This window comes from Rhynchophorus ferrugineus, unplaced genomic scaffold (genome assembly GCF_030347505.1).
Source record: "Rhynchophorus ferrugineus isolate W39M unplaced genomic scaffold, kcgeb_rfMv2 rfM8, whole genome shotgun sequence".
NCBI lineage: Eukaryota > Metazoa > Arthropoda > Insecta > Coleoptera > Curculionidae > Rhynchophorus > Rhynchophorus ferrugineus.
In genome coordinates, this window is record NW_027472587.1 from 922,903 (window position 1) to 938,004 (window position 15,102).

The window sequence follows — 15,102 nt, forward strand, 5'->3', positions numbered from 1 at the left end:
GTATAAATTTGACAGCTGTCGGATCATTAGTTTGTGAATTATAGCATTTTGAGTGAAGCAACTTTTTTAATTGTGAAAAAATGGATAAAAAATTTCGCGTGTTGATAAAATATTGATTTTTGAAGGGAAAAAATACAGTTGAAGCAAAAACTTGGCTTGATGCAGAATTTCTGGACACTGCCCCAGGAAAATCAACCATCAAGAATTGGTATGCTAAGTTTAGATGTGGCGAAATGAGCACCGAAGACGGTGAATGCAATGGACGCCCTCAAGACATCAACTCTCAAGATATCAACTGAACGTGTACAACATATCTTTCACGAATATTGGGTATGAAAAAGCTCTGCTCTGAAAGTGGGTGCCGCGCGAGCTAACTTTTGACCAAAAACAACGACGATTTGATGATTCGGAGCAGTGCTTGAACATGATCAAACACAATAAACCCGAGTTTTTACGTCGATATGTGACAATGGATGAAACATGGCTCCATCATTTCACTCAGAAGTCCAGTCGACAGTCATCCGAGTGAACTATACACGATGAACTCGCTCCAAAGCGTGGAAAAACGCAACAGTCGGCTTGCAAGGTTATGGCGTCTGCATTTTGGGATGCGCATGGAATTATTTTTATTGACTACCTTGAAAAAGAAAGGACCATCAACAGCGACTATTACATAGCGTTTTTGGGCCGTTTGAAGGACGGTGGACGTTTGAATCGCCGAAAAAGGAAGTGCTGCTTCACCAAGACAATGCGCCGTGTTAACAATCCATGAATTGGGCTTCGAATTGCTTCCTCATCCACTGTAATCTCCAGATCAGACCCCCAGCGACTATTTCCTGTTCTCAGATCACAAAAGAATGTTCGCTGGGAAGAAATTTTCATCGAATGAACAGGTGATAGACGAAACTGAGGCCTGTCTTAAAGCAAAGGACAAATCGTACTACAAAAATATTATCGAAAAGTTGGAGGGTGGCTATAATCAGTGCATCATCCTTGAAGGGAATTTCGTTCAATAAAAAAAATAATTTTGCGAAAAAAATGTGTTTTACTATGGTAGGCTGGGAACTTGAAAGAGAGAACATACATTCCAGTCTACATAGTACTACGAATTTTGCCCAATAAAAACTTAACAGTATATAGAAATTTAAGTCTCTGTATAAATAAATATTACTGTATCAAATATCAATGACCAAATGATGCTAAAAGCTAGATTAATATAAATATATATTTTTTTAACAGAAGAATTTAATGTAATACAAAAATGAAAAAAGGAAATGTTAATGAATAACCATGATAACATTATGACATAGATGATAGAGAATTGTGAAAGAGTTCAAAATGCAAATGAACAACTCAAAATATAATAAAAATTAAAAAATATGTGAATTATGAGAAAAATGTTTTATAACCAAGTAGAAGAATAAATGTTATTGTAATGAATATCAATAATAAAATAATGACACGGATGTTAAACAATGGTGGAATAGTTCAAAATACAAATAAAAAACTAAAAATGTAATAAAAAATTAAAAATATGTGGATTGTGGAAAAGTTTTCTATACAAGAATAAGAATAAATGTTACTGTAATGAACAGTTGTAAAAGAGTTCAAAGTGCAAATGAGCAACTGAAAATGCAGTAAAAAATCATATAAATTGTATGGATTGTAAAATCAATGCAATGATAAAATAATAACACACATGATAAACAATGGTGAAAGAGTTTATTGTATACAGCGAAACAAACATGAAAAAACATTTTATGTTCTGAAAATACCTTCAAATTGACATAGAAATAGATCAAAGCATAACTTACCAAGAAACTGATTCAAACCCAAAAAAACTGAACAATATCACTCCGTAAACAGACCGAGTACAAGTCGGGATTTTCGTAGATTTTCCGTTTCAATGCTGCATCAGCGATCCGTCGCTCTGGAACAGTGGCCGAACACTGGATTGCCGAAAGTTTAGTCGCGAAAATTGAAGCCCGTCCGACCGCGACCTGTTGCTTCTATTTGTTCACGTGTAGCCGCGCATCGGAAATCCGAAGCACGTGCCAGCATTAACGGGAAGAACGCAACTGTGCGAATGGAAGTGATGGAGAGATCTAAAAATAAGTCTACGTCTGTTTGCTATTATTTTGTATCTCTATTCACGTTCCATTCAACGTAACTTTAAACGTTTTGCGGGTACTTCATTGGTTTGAATAAATGCCATGATATTTCTTTAACTTCTTATATAAAAATATCTTTCTCTAAGACCACGCTCGAATTATAAAAGATGTGAGGAAGTTGAACACCGCGAGAAAACTTTAACAGACTACACATTTTTCATTACAGCTACAAATTAATTTTAAAAGATTTACAACGCATGATCATTCTACGATCTATTGAATGGCATCGAGTGCATTTATAACTAACTTCATGCTGAAACCTCAGTGAAAGGCTTTACTTTTCAGTATGTGTCATTTCGTCGAAGTGTGAACAAACATTTATTGAAAATATCTGAATTTGTACCGAGTAAATTGCATTTGAGGGAAATTTAACTTCTCTACTTCAGTTTGAAGAAAAAGCCGGCTGAAGATAATCGAAGACTGTGTGCATCTTATGACAACCGTACTCCATCGATTTCAACATGTGAACGCTGGTTTCGATGTTTTAAACGTTGTAATTTTGACACCGAAGTTAAAGAGGATTCTGGGCAGCCAAAAGAAGTTGAAGACGAGTATTGGAGGCATTACTCGATAATGCTCCGTGTAAAACGCATAAAGAATATGCAGAATTGTTGGGAGTAATACAATAAATAATTTCTAGTCAAGGAAAATTGAAAGGCATTTAGTCATGTGTGAAATACTACTTTAACGGCAAAATCGGGAACTATTTTTTGCATCGTATTTTTACTGGTAATGAAAATCTATGGCTCCAAGCTAATGCTCTGTATTTGATGTTTAAGTCTAATTAAACCATCAATGGGGACAGCTATCGGCTACAATTGATGCGTTTTAGCCGACCGCTCTACGAAAAACGGCGAGAATATGAGCAAAGACAGAACAATGTTATTCTTCAGTTTGACAACGTTCGACCACAAGTTGCAAAATCGATGAAACCCTACCTAGAAACATTAAAATGGGAAGTGCTACTCCAGCCGCCGTATTCTCCAGATCTTGCTCTTTCTAATTACTACTTGTTTCGGCATATGAGTCGAGACCTCAGCAGCGCTTCACTTCTTATGAAGATACCTAAAAATAGATCGATTCATGAATAGCCTCAAAAGGTATTGTTTTTATATTATAATGACGGAGAAAAGCAGTGGCTATGAATACTTTCACTAAAATAAATTGTACTGATTTTTCAAAATAAAGTTTCAAATTAAAACTAGTCTATAGGCCAATAAGAAAAAAAGAAAGTTTTATAAAAGCCGCCTAAACTCTCGCGACCGCAAGTGACCAACTTAGAAGTCATCCCGGAAGATCTCCGGACTTACAGAGCCTATTTACTGGTGTGACTGGGATCATTTTTCTTGTTGGATATTGTACTCTTGTCTTTTGAACAATCCCAATTATAAATCACTTGGCCACTGCAACAAGCAAACCGACTAAATGTGTTTTTATTTGATAATTTGTTCAAGGAATATATATTTTTAAAAATGTTTCAAGAATCAATCAATTTCAATGTTGAATTTTAATGAAAATAACGATAAAACATACTTTCGCCATGGTTTTTTAACAAGGATTTAGCTAATAACTAAGCCACAGTTGTTTAATATTTTATATTACAAACAAAAGAAACACTAAAACAGATGTGTTCATGTCTATATTTATTTCTCAATTAAAAACCATACAACATTAAACTTGGCTTTTATTTGATGTATTCGTGTTAGTACTAAAGGTAGATTCCTCCATAATAGTGCTAAATGGTGGCACGTAGGCCTCCAGGTCAACATCGGAGCTTTCGCCATAATTGTCGTGTTGAACGACAACGCATTCGTTCTTGGTTTTGTCCTTCTCTCCGTCTGATAATTGAATGGAGAAAGCTGACTCGATACTCTTCCTAGAAATTTCCAAAACCTTATGACTTATTTTCTTGCTAGGATCCTGTTCGGTCCTCGATTTGTGCTTGTCGGATTTGGCATGAGCATTGAGAACGAAAACATTAACCTAAAAAAAAGCAATGATAAATATTTATTAAATCAGCGATTTTGTCATGTGTGTAAAAAAACAGCAATTTAATATGTCAATCAATAACTTTACTTTTGAAATACTTTGTTCATCAGTATCATGTTATATCATTCAACCCTTACGACCTCGGCTATGGCAAGGGTCATCTTTTATAAAGTAACTGAATGGTGAATGAATGGTGGTGATAAAAACCCACAGTGTCGTTTTATATCGCCGTTCAACATGTCGCCTCTTATTTCCTTGAATAAATAGTATCTTTACGCAAATTAATAGTTTTTGTGTTCTGTGTTTTCCCATTCAAGAACTGACGCAGTGGGTGTGATTATCACAAGTAAAAAACATTCAAGCTTCCCCTAAACATCTCTAGACCGTGAATTCTCGGCACATGTATCACAGTTCAGGGTGAACGGCGACCAAAAGCGGATTGTAGTAGCTCAGTTTCTCAGCCGTAGATTGGAATCTGAAGTCTCCAACACTTATAGAGGTATACCACGGAAATTTTGGTAGAAACAGTGTTATTATGAAAATCTTCAAAGGCAAACTGGAGGACGAAGACAATACTCAAAACAATTTTACAATTATAAGCTGTCCTTAAACAAGATAAATATAAGAACATAGGTTAATGACTACGTATATCCCTGTGACCATTTCTTTATCAGGGAGGAGTTATAGCAACTGCTAAAGCCCTGGCTATCGCGACCATGTGCAAGGGCCACCTGTTTTAAAATTACCTAAATGGTAAACGAATGTGATGGGTTTGGTCCATTAATGTATCCTTTTATGCCGAAGAGGCCACTTCTTCCTGTGGATAAAATAGTTGTTGAAGTAAACTTTTGTGTTCTAAACCTTTTCCTATTCCATAACTTATATTCTTTTTCAGTGGTGACACATTCATTCAAACGCTTATCGGACTTTTCGTTGACATTTTTATAGAAAAATTTGTTTTCGGTTACCTAAAAGCTATTTACCTGTCCCTTTTACGATTGTTTATTCAATAAGTAGTAGTTGTTGTAAATACTATTGAGAAGATTGTCAATTGAGAAGCTAAAAGCAACTTACGCACATTACCTTCTTATATCTTTATCTATCTCACCGAAATCCACTTTAGGGTTTTCTGAAACTATTTTAAGGTATTTTTTATGACTTTCAAAAATTTTCACAAGAAACACGAGCTTTACAGTACACTACGTATGGTTTGGTGGAATTTTTCATCCATGCTTTTGTCAAATAGGTGTAACTTATAACCAAATAAAAATAAATAAGAATTTAACATATGTTTCAGTTCATCATGCAAGCAAGTAAAACAAAAAGCAAATATGTAGATGTAACCACTACATGTCCATTACGACATGACCCGATAGGCAACCGTCCATTCATCAGCGAAGAACCAGAGGTTGGTACATGACATGTACAAAGAATTGTTAAATGATGTGATATTACTAGATATATTATCAGAACCAAAAATGTATTCTTATCAATGTCATCTATTGACGCTAATTTTTAACATTTTCAAATTAATATCCGTTATAAAACCCAAAAAAAATTAATACTTCTTTTTAACTATATCGATATTTCTTTGCAACAGCCCTAATGTTCGAGGCAAAAAGTTTTGGAAAACGGAGCCTTGAGACAACTATAAAAAAATATCTAACTATATAATCGATAAATATCGATATTTAAATGCAATATCGATATTTCTTCGCTCCAGCCCTAATCTTTCAAACAAAATTCTTTTGGCGACTGGGGGAGAATTCTGAAAAAAAGTTTCAATACTCTACATCAAAATAGGACTTGAAACTTTTGTATATGGATATTTTCTTCAAAAAAAATGGAAATGTGAAATTCAAAGTTCGATACTTTTTTTAAACTATCAATATTTTTTTAAAATAGCGATATAACCATATATCGATATTTTTTCGCCGATATTTTATCCCTGTAGTATTGATATTTATATGTCATGAATGACATTTCGCCTGTCATTATTATTGTCAGATAGAAAATAATGTAAAATATAAATAATGTATAATAGACATAGAAAAAATAGAAATTTCACGGTATAGGCGACCTTGGGGAAATGTTTTGTTTAGTTCAATCAACTGTAGCGCTGCAATCGCAAATTGTGATTGGCTAGTTTAAATTCTTGGTGCCGCCACATTTTTAAGTTTGTTTGAAGGTTTTGGTTTTTGTTTAGATCAAGAAATCTTCGTTTTACGTTGTACATATTTTCTGTTTTACATTAATTATTATGGAGTAATAATATAAAAATTTATGACAATGCGTCAGTGTAGTAAAAGATGTAGTGTATCGGGGTAAAAATCTACTACGGAAATTAGACATTGTTTCCCAAAGAATGATATGACTCCTTTCCAAAAATGGGTTGATCACTATTTACTTGATATATATGATATATATATGACTATAAGTAAGTTACCTGGATAAACCACAATGCAAATATATTAACGTCATGGTGTCTCTCACGGACATTTTAGAATTACAATATAAGAAAAAATTTAGAATTACCCTTCTCCACGAACAGGTATTAGGGTAAATGCATATCCAACATTGTTTTTATCAGGTACATATAAAATTATCTATCTACCACATGTCTGTATATATTGTTTGTTTACAGAAAATCAAAACCTACTTATGAAGATGTTAGTAGTAATAGAATTCAATTAATCTACCAAGTTGTTCGTATGCTGTCAGTGTGATGTCTCTACATAAAGAAGTCTTACAAGAAGGTAATAATTAAGATAACTGGATAATTAGTAGTAATGAATACTACTTTTAATTGTAAAATATCCCTAAAATGTTTGTAATACTTTAAATTTTTAGAACAATCAGTGCCATCAATTAAAAATTTAATTGCTACTTTTAGGGGATTTATTACCTTAAAGAAATCTATTTTGTCTAAATTTACAAATAACTACATTTGTTTAACAAATCTTAACCAAGATTGCTTAAAGAATTTTCATGGAGGTAGAAACAGCATCCTTCACCTAGTATGTTCGAGAAATCTTTAAAAGGGCACATCATCACTTCAATTTTTTCACATCATTCTCCCGGAGAAAATTGTGAAGAAGATGAACATGTTAGATAACTTATATTCTTTTTTAAAGGGAGATCTAGTACCACTTGAGGTTGTTAAATCACCAGTTGAGTCTATATTTTCAGTTCCAGAGAACTTTGCTCTGAGAAAAACAAGAGTCTAATATTGTATTTTAGTCTTATTTTAGGCTATTTAACAAAACTTCTGAAAAAGAAGCAACATGCAATATTTATCTACTTTCTATATTAAGTCGTTCCACAGATTAAATACTCTAAAATCTAAACATCTTTAAAAAACACATACATTTTTAGTATTTCAACTGTCCAATCCATAATGACTTTCAAGACCAAATTTTAAAAGTTATTATGAGGTGTGATTGTATTTTTGGTTTAATGAAGTTAATGCAATATCAACAGGGAAGGATTTAAAGTTTACCTTCAATATATCAAGATAAGTTAGAACTCTAATAGATCCCATAAAATTGATGGCACTAAACAAATATGGGAAGGCGTTATTGAAGAATTATAGATATTTTAATTTTGCCTAGAATAGAGTTCATAATTGTTTTTTTTTGCTTTTTGTTTATATATATTTATATTATTTACACTTATGTATGTTTGTATAGCATTTTATTTTATTTAAATACTATTGGCCAATAAATGTGACGTCACAAAGTAATCAGGCGAAATGGCAGACCAATCATAGCAAAGTATTTTCCTTACAGGTTTCTACATAACTATTTTAAACTAACCAATCAAATTCACGTTGTCAGCGACGCCAATGAATGAACTAAGCAAAACTTTGCCTCACTACTTACCATTGGAGTTGCACATCCCTGATAATAGAAAAGGAATAAAAAATAAAATTGTGTACCTACTAAAACTTACTTGTTTAAATCAATACAACTAATATCGCACCAAAAACGCTAAAAAACGCGAGAAAATGCAAAGCTAGAGAAGTTGAGAAAATGATTTGTTACTTCAAACCAATTTGGTATAAAAACCAAAAAATTATACGAATTCATATTGGCTTAATATATTAACCTGTAGGCGTTTTGATACTGTCTTCTTTTTTCTAGTCCACACACTCTTCAGCACTTTGCAAAAGGCTGGACAAAACGTATAATAAAAGATAAAATTGATGTTGACGTCAAAGGCTCCCAGTATCGCATAGGCCTGTCGTAAATTTTCAATAATTTCTGTATTCACTCGGTCATGATCGCCACGAAACAATAGATTGATAGCTGCAGTTCTCGATACCAAATTCTCCGGTATGTTAGTGATCAAGAAAAAAACTATGATCATCACTAAAGTTATCGTCAAATTAGTATGATCCTGAAATATATCATTTTAATTTTTATTACATAAAATCTCTTCATGTTGCATACCCTTCTTTTACATCTTTTGGTACTACAAGACCGTTTATTAATTTTTTTGGCTTTCCTTAATGACATGATTAAAAAACCATTACCAAATAATAGAATTATGGCGGGTATAACGGCAAATACAAACAAAGTAATCCAGTTAAAGGCAATATAAAACCTAAAACAAATGTAATTATAATCTATCCAAAAAGTTTTGTACATATGTCATTAAGATATGTAATGTATTGCCTGCCGCAATGTATACATTCGTTTTGGAATCAGACAATATTTTCCTTCTCAATTTATTCTAATTAAAAAGAGACACAATGCTGTTCATAGAAAAAATAGAAATTTCACGGTATAGGCGACCTTAGGGAAATGTTTTGTTTGGTTCAATCAATGGTAGCGCTGCGATCGCAAATTGTGATTGGCTGATTTAAATTCCTGGTGCCGCCACTAACATGGAACGTGATTGGTCGATGAAATTGTATGACACCAGCATTTTCTATGGGCGTCCATTTTTTAAGTTTGTTTGAAGGTTTTGGTTTTTGTTTAGATCGAGAAATCTTCGTTTTACGTTGTGCATATTTTCTGTTTTACAATAATTATTATGGAGTAATAATATAAAAATTGATGACAATGCGTCAATGTAGTAAAAGATGTAGTCAACCGGGATAAAAATCTACTACGGAAATTAGACATCGTTTCCCAAAGATCTCGCGCCTTTCCAAAAATGGGTTGATCAAGTAAATAGTAGTAAGTTACCTGGATAAACCACAATGCAAATATATCAACGTCGTGGTGTCTGTCACGGACATTTTAGTGAAAAATTTAGAATTACCCTTCCTTCACGAACAGGTATTAGGGTAAATGCATATCCATCAGGTACATATAAATTTATCTATCTACTACATGTCTGTTTATATATTGTTTGTTTACAGAAAATCAAAACCTACTTATGAGGATGTTAGCAGTAATAAAATTCAATTAATCTACCAAATTGTTCGTATGCTGTCAGTGAGATGTCGTTACATAAAGAAGTCTTACAAGAAGGTAATAATTTAGATAACTGGAAAATTAGTAGTAATGAATACTACTTTTAATTGTAAAATATCCCTAAAATATTTGTAATACTTTAACTTTTTAGAACAATCAGTGTTCAATCATTTTATAGTAGAGCTATTGTATATTTAAATTTCATTGCCTTGTTAAGAAAATATTTGTTACGGTAATATCAATTAAAAATTTAATTGCTACTTTTAGTGGATTTATTACCTTAAAGAAATCTATTTTGTATAAATTTACAAATAACTACATTTGTTTAACAAATCTTAACCAAGATTGCTTAAAGAATTTTGTTGGATCTATTAGAGGTCATGGAGGTAGAAACAGCATCCTTCACCTAGTATGTTCGAGAAATCTTTAAAAGGGCACATCATCACTTCAATTTTTTCACATCATTCTCCCGAAGAAAATTGTGAAGAAGATGAACATGTTAGATAACTGTTACAGAATTTTGCCTAGAATAGAGTTCATATTTGTTTTTTTTTGCTATATATATATATATATATATATATATATATATATATATATATATATATATATATATATATATATTATTTACACTTATGTTGTAGGATTTTGTCATAAAGTAATCAGGCGAAATGGCAGACCAATCAAAGCAAAGTATTTTCCTTACAGGTTTCTACATAATTATTTTAAACTAACCAATCAAATTCACGTTGTCAGCGCCGCCAATGATTGAACTAAGCAAAACTTTGCCCCACTACTTACCATTGGAGTTGCACATCCCTGATGCTGTCTGATAAGGTCGAACGTGTAACGGAACCAGTCTGCCAAAGTCGACCGGTTGTCAAACGTACAGAAAATTCTTCAAAACATTAGTGATAATAATTACAGGTTATAAACCGACAGAGGTTGTTTTAATGCTTTACTTGTTTCGATAGATTTTAAATCGCTGCTTATTATTACTCTGATTGAAAATTCCGAAGCCAGACTGCACAGATTACGTCTCAGTTACTTTGAACAGGAACTATTATGAGATAATAAAGACTCCCTCTTGCCAGCAAAATTCGTTGGAGAGGTAAGCATTTTTACTGTTAAATATTAATTTGTTGCGATTTTTTGTGAACAAATATTAGATAGATTGGAAATTATCAGCTTAGTTATGCACTTGAATGAAACTTTCTGAATATGATATGATTAAATGCTGTCATTTTCTAAGACAGGGTGATGAGAGTGGAAACAAGTAAAGGTAGTATAGTATATAATTAATATATAATTGTAGGAAATGTTAATGTAGAGTGTAAAAGATTTATGTACACAGATATGTGTTTAATTGCTCAGAATATATATCAGTGATTAAAATGTGTCAGAAGAGAAAGAATAGTAACTATTTTGCAGATATAACACGGCAAATGCATTAAGGAGAATGCAGTGATTAAATCTAGTTTTATCAAGAAAAATGTATACAGGCATTAACAGAACAAACTAAGTAGAAATACAGTGATATCAAAATTACTTGGAAATGGAAACACTAAAAAGATGGAAACACAGTGCCGAAGAACACAAGAACTAAACGTAAAAGGTCTTCGATAATATATGCATTAGATTTACTATAATGTTAAAATAACTGATATTTGATAACAGTGTTTTTGTTTAAGTATTTTATTTAGATTATAATTTTGTTGTATAACAAAGCCAAACTGAACCAAAACTCAGAGTTGATACGGCAACATTGCAACGTTTTGAGGTCACAAATTTACATGACGTATGTACAAAACTTCTTTGGATATTGACTATACGTTGAATTTATTTTAAAAAAAAGTTGCGCCCCCGGGTGGGCTCGAACCACCAACCTTTCGGTTAACAGCCGAACGCGCTAGCCGATTGCGCCACGGAGGCTGTGGTAGGTGTTTTATAATAAACCTACACAATATTATATAAGCCATATTTCATATAACATATTCTTAAATATAAATATATACCTTGAATCAAAAAAATCAGTTGTGGTTAATGTATCATCACCATCCCATGTGTAAATAAAGCAATACGGTAAATTAAACAGTATGGCTATAAGTATACTTATGACCATTAAACGTCTAGCTACCCACGGGTGGCAAAATTTGGGTTTAGTACACTGAACTGGATTCCATAAGTAAATTACTCTATCTAAAAGGAAATTTAGCAATAGTGCACTATTATGAGTCAATAAAGGAAGAAGTTCATATCTGACTTTAATTATTAAATGTATTATTAATGTCTTATATGAAAGAATACTAACTCTTTTGCAGATATGGCAAATGCATTAAGAACAATGCAGAGATTAAATCTAGCTTTATCAAGAAAGATATATACAGGTGTTTAACAAAGAACATTTGAAAGTATTTGATTGTAAATTATCTAATATTCTAAACAACTACCAATTGTAAGTCCAACGATTGCCAGGACGCTAACAGTATTCAAGGCTTCGCTCAATGGTAAACCGATTAATGAATCATAGTTGGACCATCCTCGAGACCACATAATCCCTTTACTGATTCCTCCTAAAAATAATGCTATGGACATACCTAAATCCATCGCAGCTAAAACTAAAAAACATGAAACGTATATGAATCAATTCGGATAAGTAAAAAAATATTGGATTTGAAAGAAAGTAATTTCGGTGTCAAAACAACGACATCTGTCATTATTTTGATATTATAGTTAGATTATATTAACTTAATAATTGTAATATTTTGTAAAATGTGGATATATATTAGACCAAATCTCACAAACGCCAGTGCAATAAGTGCACAATTACAAACAAGAACGATGCAAGTGATGTGAAAGCACAAATCACACTATAAACGTATAGAGTATTCTTTGTAACTCTAAAGCATGCGTTTTTGATATTGTTTACAAGGCAGTGTGATAAATCACGTCACAATTGACAACTAGCTAACATTACATAACTGTACCTACTCTATGACTGTACCTTATACCCTCTGTTGAAGTAATTCATAGGGTATATACTAGTATATATACTCTATGCTGTAATTCAACTGTAAAGTATATTAAATTATAATCGGGTACACTGCGGTATAGAAGCCATTTTGACAGCTGTCAAAATGTCATTTAGTTTTACAATTCATCATGAATAAACTGAATAGACACCTAAGCCATGCTTCCGAAATTGTGGAAGGCCTCATATAATGCGCACAAAAAAAATTATTGGTACTTTTGGGTATAGCGCACATTCAGGTCTAAATCCAGACAAAACTATTGTTCATATATTATCCAAGACAAATATTTGAGGCTGTTTTCCAAGCAGTAAGACTCGAACATACCGCTCGGCTTGAATCCCTCACTGGACATAGTTGAAGATCAACTGAAGCGAGCGCACATGTATATTCAAGAGGAGTTAGAAAAGTCGAACAGATAGAGATAAGACTGAAAGTTCTATAAATATTTAAACATTCAACACGTAAAGTTAATATATTTGCGTATAAAAATCAAAATTACTTTCTAATCAACCCAGTATACGTTTACATCTACCTGCTAAATAAGTATACACAGATCCAACTAATTCTTTTCGTTTTAGAACAATCAATGACGAAATATTTCCAAATATTCCGCACAAACATAATATTGGCGTTACCACAGAGTAAAGAACAGTCCCTGAAATATTCATTTAGATTTTTTAAATTATTGAGATAAAAACTGAATTGTGTTAAATTTAATCAAATGCTTTTTATTTTAAAAATATAAACATGCAATACCTGTTACAGTAGGTTTATCAACCCACACATCGGAATCGCCGCGAAAAGCACTCGCACTTATAAAATAGAAACTCATGTTACAAATAGTTGAGCACCAACTCACTAGTCAAATGCGTGTCGCCTCATAAATTCGGCCAAAATAATGCGTTTATACATTTAACCTGTATCAAAAAATCAATGAGAAAACTCTTGACAAAACCGCCGCATTTGTTTGAACAACTAAATCTGTGCAAACTTTGATTACTCTAATAACATTTTCTCGTATTATTTACACAATATTTGATTAATAACGATTATTGATCTCGCTACATTATTAACTATATATGCAGTACATTTAATATTTTATTATGTGCTCTTGAAATGTTCCTATTATCACTCTTATTAACCCTTCTATCAAGGCGGCTTATTTTAGTGAGATTATACATGGTCTCGCTCTTCTTTAAACAACATAAATTACACTTTAGTTAGAAATTAATGACGGAACAAAATGTGTCTTAATCTACTTGAAAATAAGGATATAATGTATAGGTACGTTTACGTCATTTGAAATAACTGAAAGAGATTAAATTTTCAAAAACATTGAAACAATATTTTACGATTACATAAAACGTACATAAGGCATATAATATGAAAAGGTCAAATGTAATTTCATTTTATAGAGTATAAGGGAGGAGTATAGAGTATAGAGAGATAAACATAATAAAATATAAAAATAATTTATGTAGTTGTTATTCTCGATATTCTTTCGTCGATTAAATTTCGTCGATTTCGTTGATTTACGTTCACATCCAAGGTACATAATAAATTACATTTTAATGGGTCTATAGCAAACTACAACACAGCAATTAAATACACTCTAAACAAAGAGAAAATTAAAAATTTCTAACAAAAAATTAGAAGAGACAAATTTAAATATCTAGAAACTGTGGAAATAGAGCATTCTACGCAAAGCAACGATTGTTAAAAAGTTAAAGTATATTAAAATAGACAAATATAAGAATACATAACAATCTAATAACGTATGGTTCAGCGATAATAATAATAACATAAGAATTCCAAAAGCTATAAATAGAAGAGGAAATATTAAGAAACATAAAAGGATCAATAAAAAAGCCTAGAGAGAATACAGAATACAAAGTGTGATTATGTGATGAAAAAATCAAAAGTAAATTGTAAAGCTAACATGGTAGATCTCAGAAGGTAAAGGGAAAAAAAGTAAAGTTAAGATGGCTGGATGATGGAAAGCATAAGTAAGAGAAAAGGAAGTAAGAGAAAAACATAAGCGCAAATAAAAAAAAGAGATTATGGCAACCAGTAAAGAGAGACTAATTTGCTACACGAATTTTATGACGATGAATTTTATCATATAATTCACACTTTCATTAAATACTGTATGTTTTTAATGATTTATGGAAGTTATTTAGTACAGTTAATAGAATCATTACTTAGTAATAAGTATGATGATTGAAGTGACTACCTATATTTTCAAAATTATCTTTAAAACCTAAGCAAAATAGTTAAATATTACTAAAGATCAATGCAGATCAAATATTCAATCTGTTAATCATCAGAATAAAACCCGCAGAAACAACATTCCATTAAATATTGGCAAAATGTATTATTTAAATTTTTTTATAAAAGTAAAGTTATTACTTATATAAAAATTATTACCTACGTTTTCAACATTTTCTGAAAAATCTAAGCAAAATGGTAAAATATTACCAAAGACCAATG

General features: G+C 31.8%; 2 protein-coding genes and 1 non-coding gene across 3 annotated transcripts in view; all 3 read right to left on the reverse strand.

The window, feature by feature from the left end:
* s-cup (spermiogenesis-related protein stanley-cup) overlaps positions 1-1,942 on the reverse strand; it is a 106,791-nt gene extending 104,849 nt beyond the window's left edge. The window contains exon 1 of the mRNA XM_076411872.1: positions 1,815-1,942. The gene's annotated coding sequence lies outside the window, so the exon portion shown is untranslated. The remainder of the gene's footprint in view (positions 1-1,814) is intronic.
* A 1,855-nt stretch (positions 1,943-3,797) lies between these two features.
* On the reverse strand, positions 3,798-13,555 carry LOC143201419 (putative G-protein coupled receptor frpr-1). Its single transcript, XM_076412463.1, has 7 exons — positions 13,369-13,555; positions 13,145-13,267; positions 12,031-12,198; positions 11,596-11,779; positions 8,612-8,765; positions 8,268-8,558; positions 3,798-4,154 (listed from the first exon to the last, which is right to left on the reverse strand). Exons 1-7 carry the CDS (start codon positions 13,442-13,444, stop codon positions 3,843-3,845), a joined length of 1,308 nt encoding a protein of 435 aa, XP_076268578.1. The 5' UTR covers positions 13,445-13,555; the 3' UTR covers positions 3,798-3,842.
* TRNAN-GUU (transfer RNA asparagine (anticodon GUU)) lies at positions 11,439-11,512 on the reverse strand. Its single transcript has one exon. It is a non-coding gene; the product is annotated as a tRNA-Asn (tRNA).
* Positions 13,556-15,102: the final 1,547 nt, after the last annotated feature.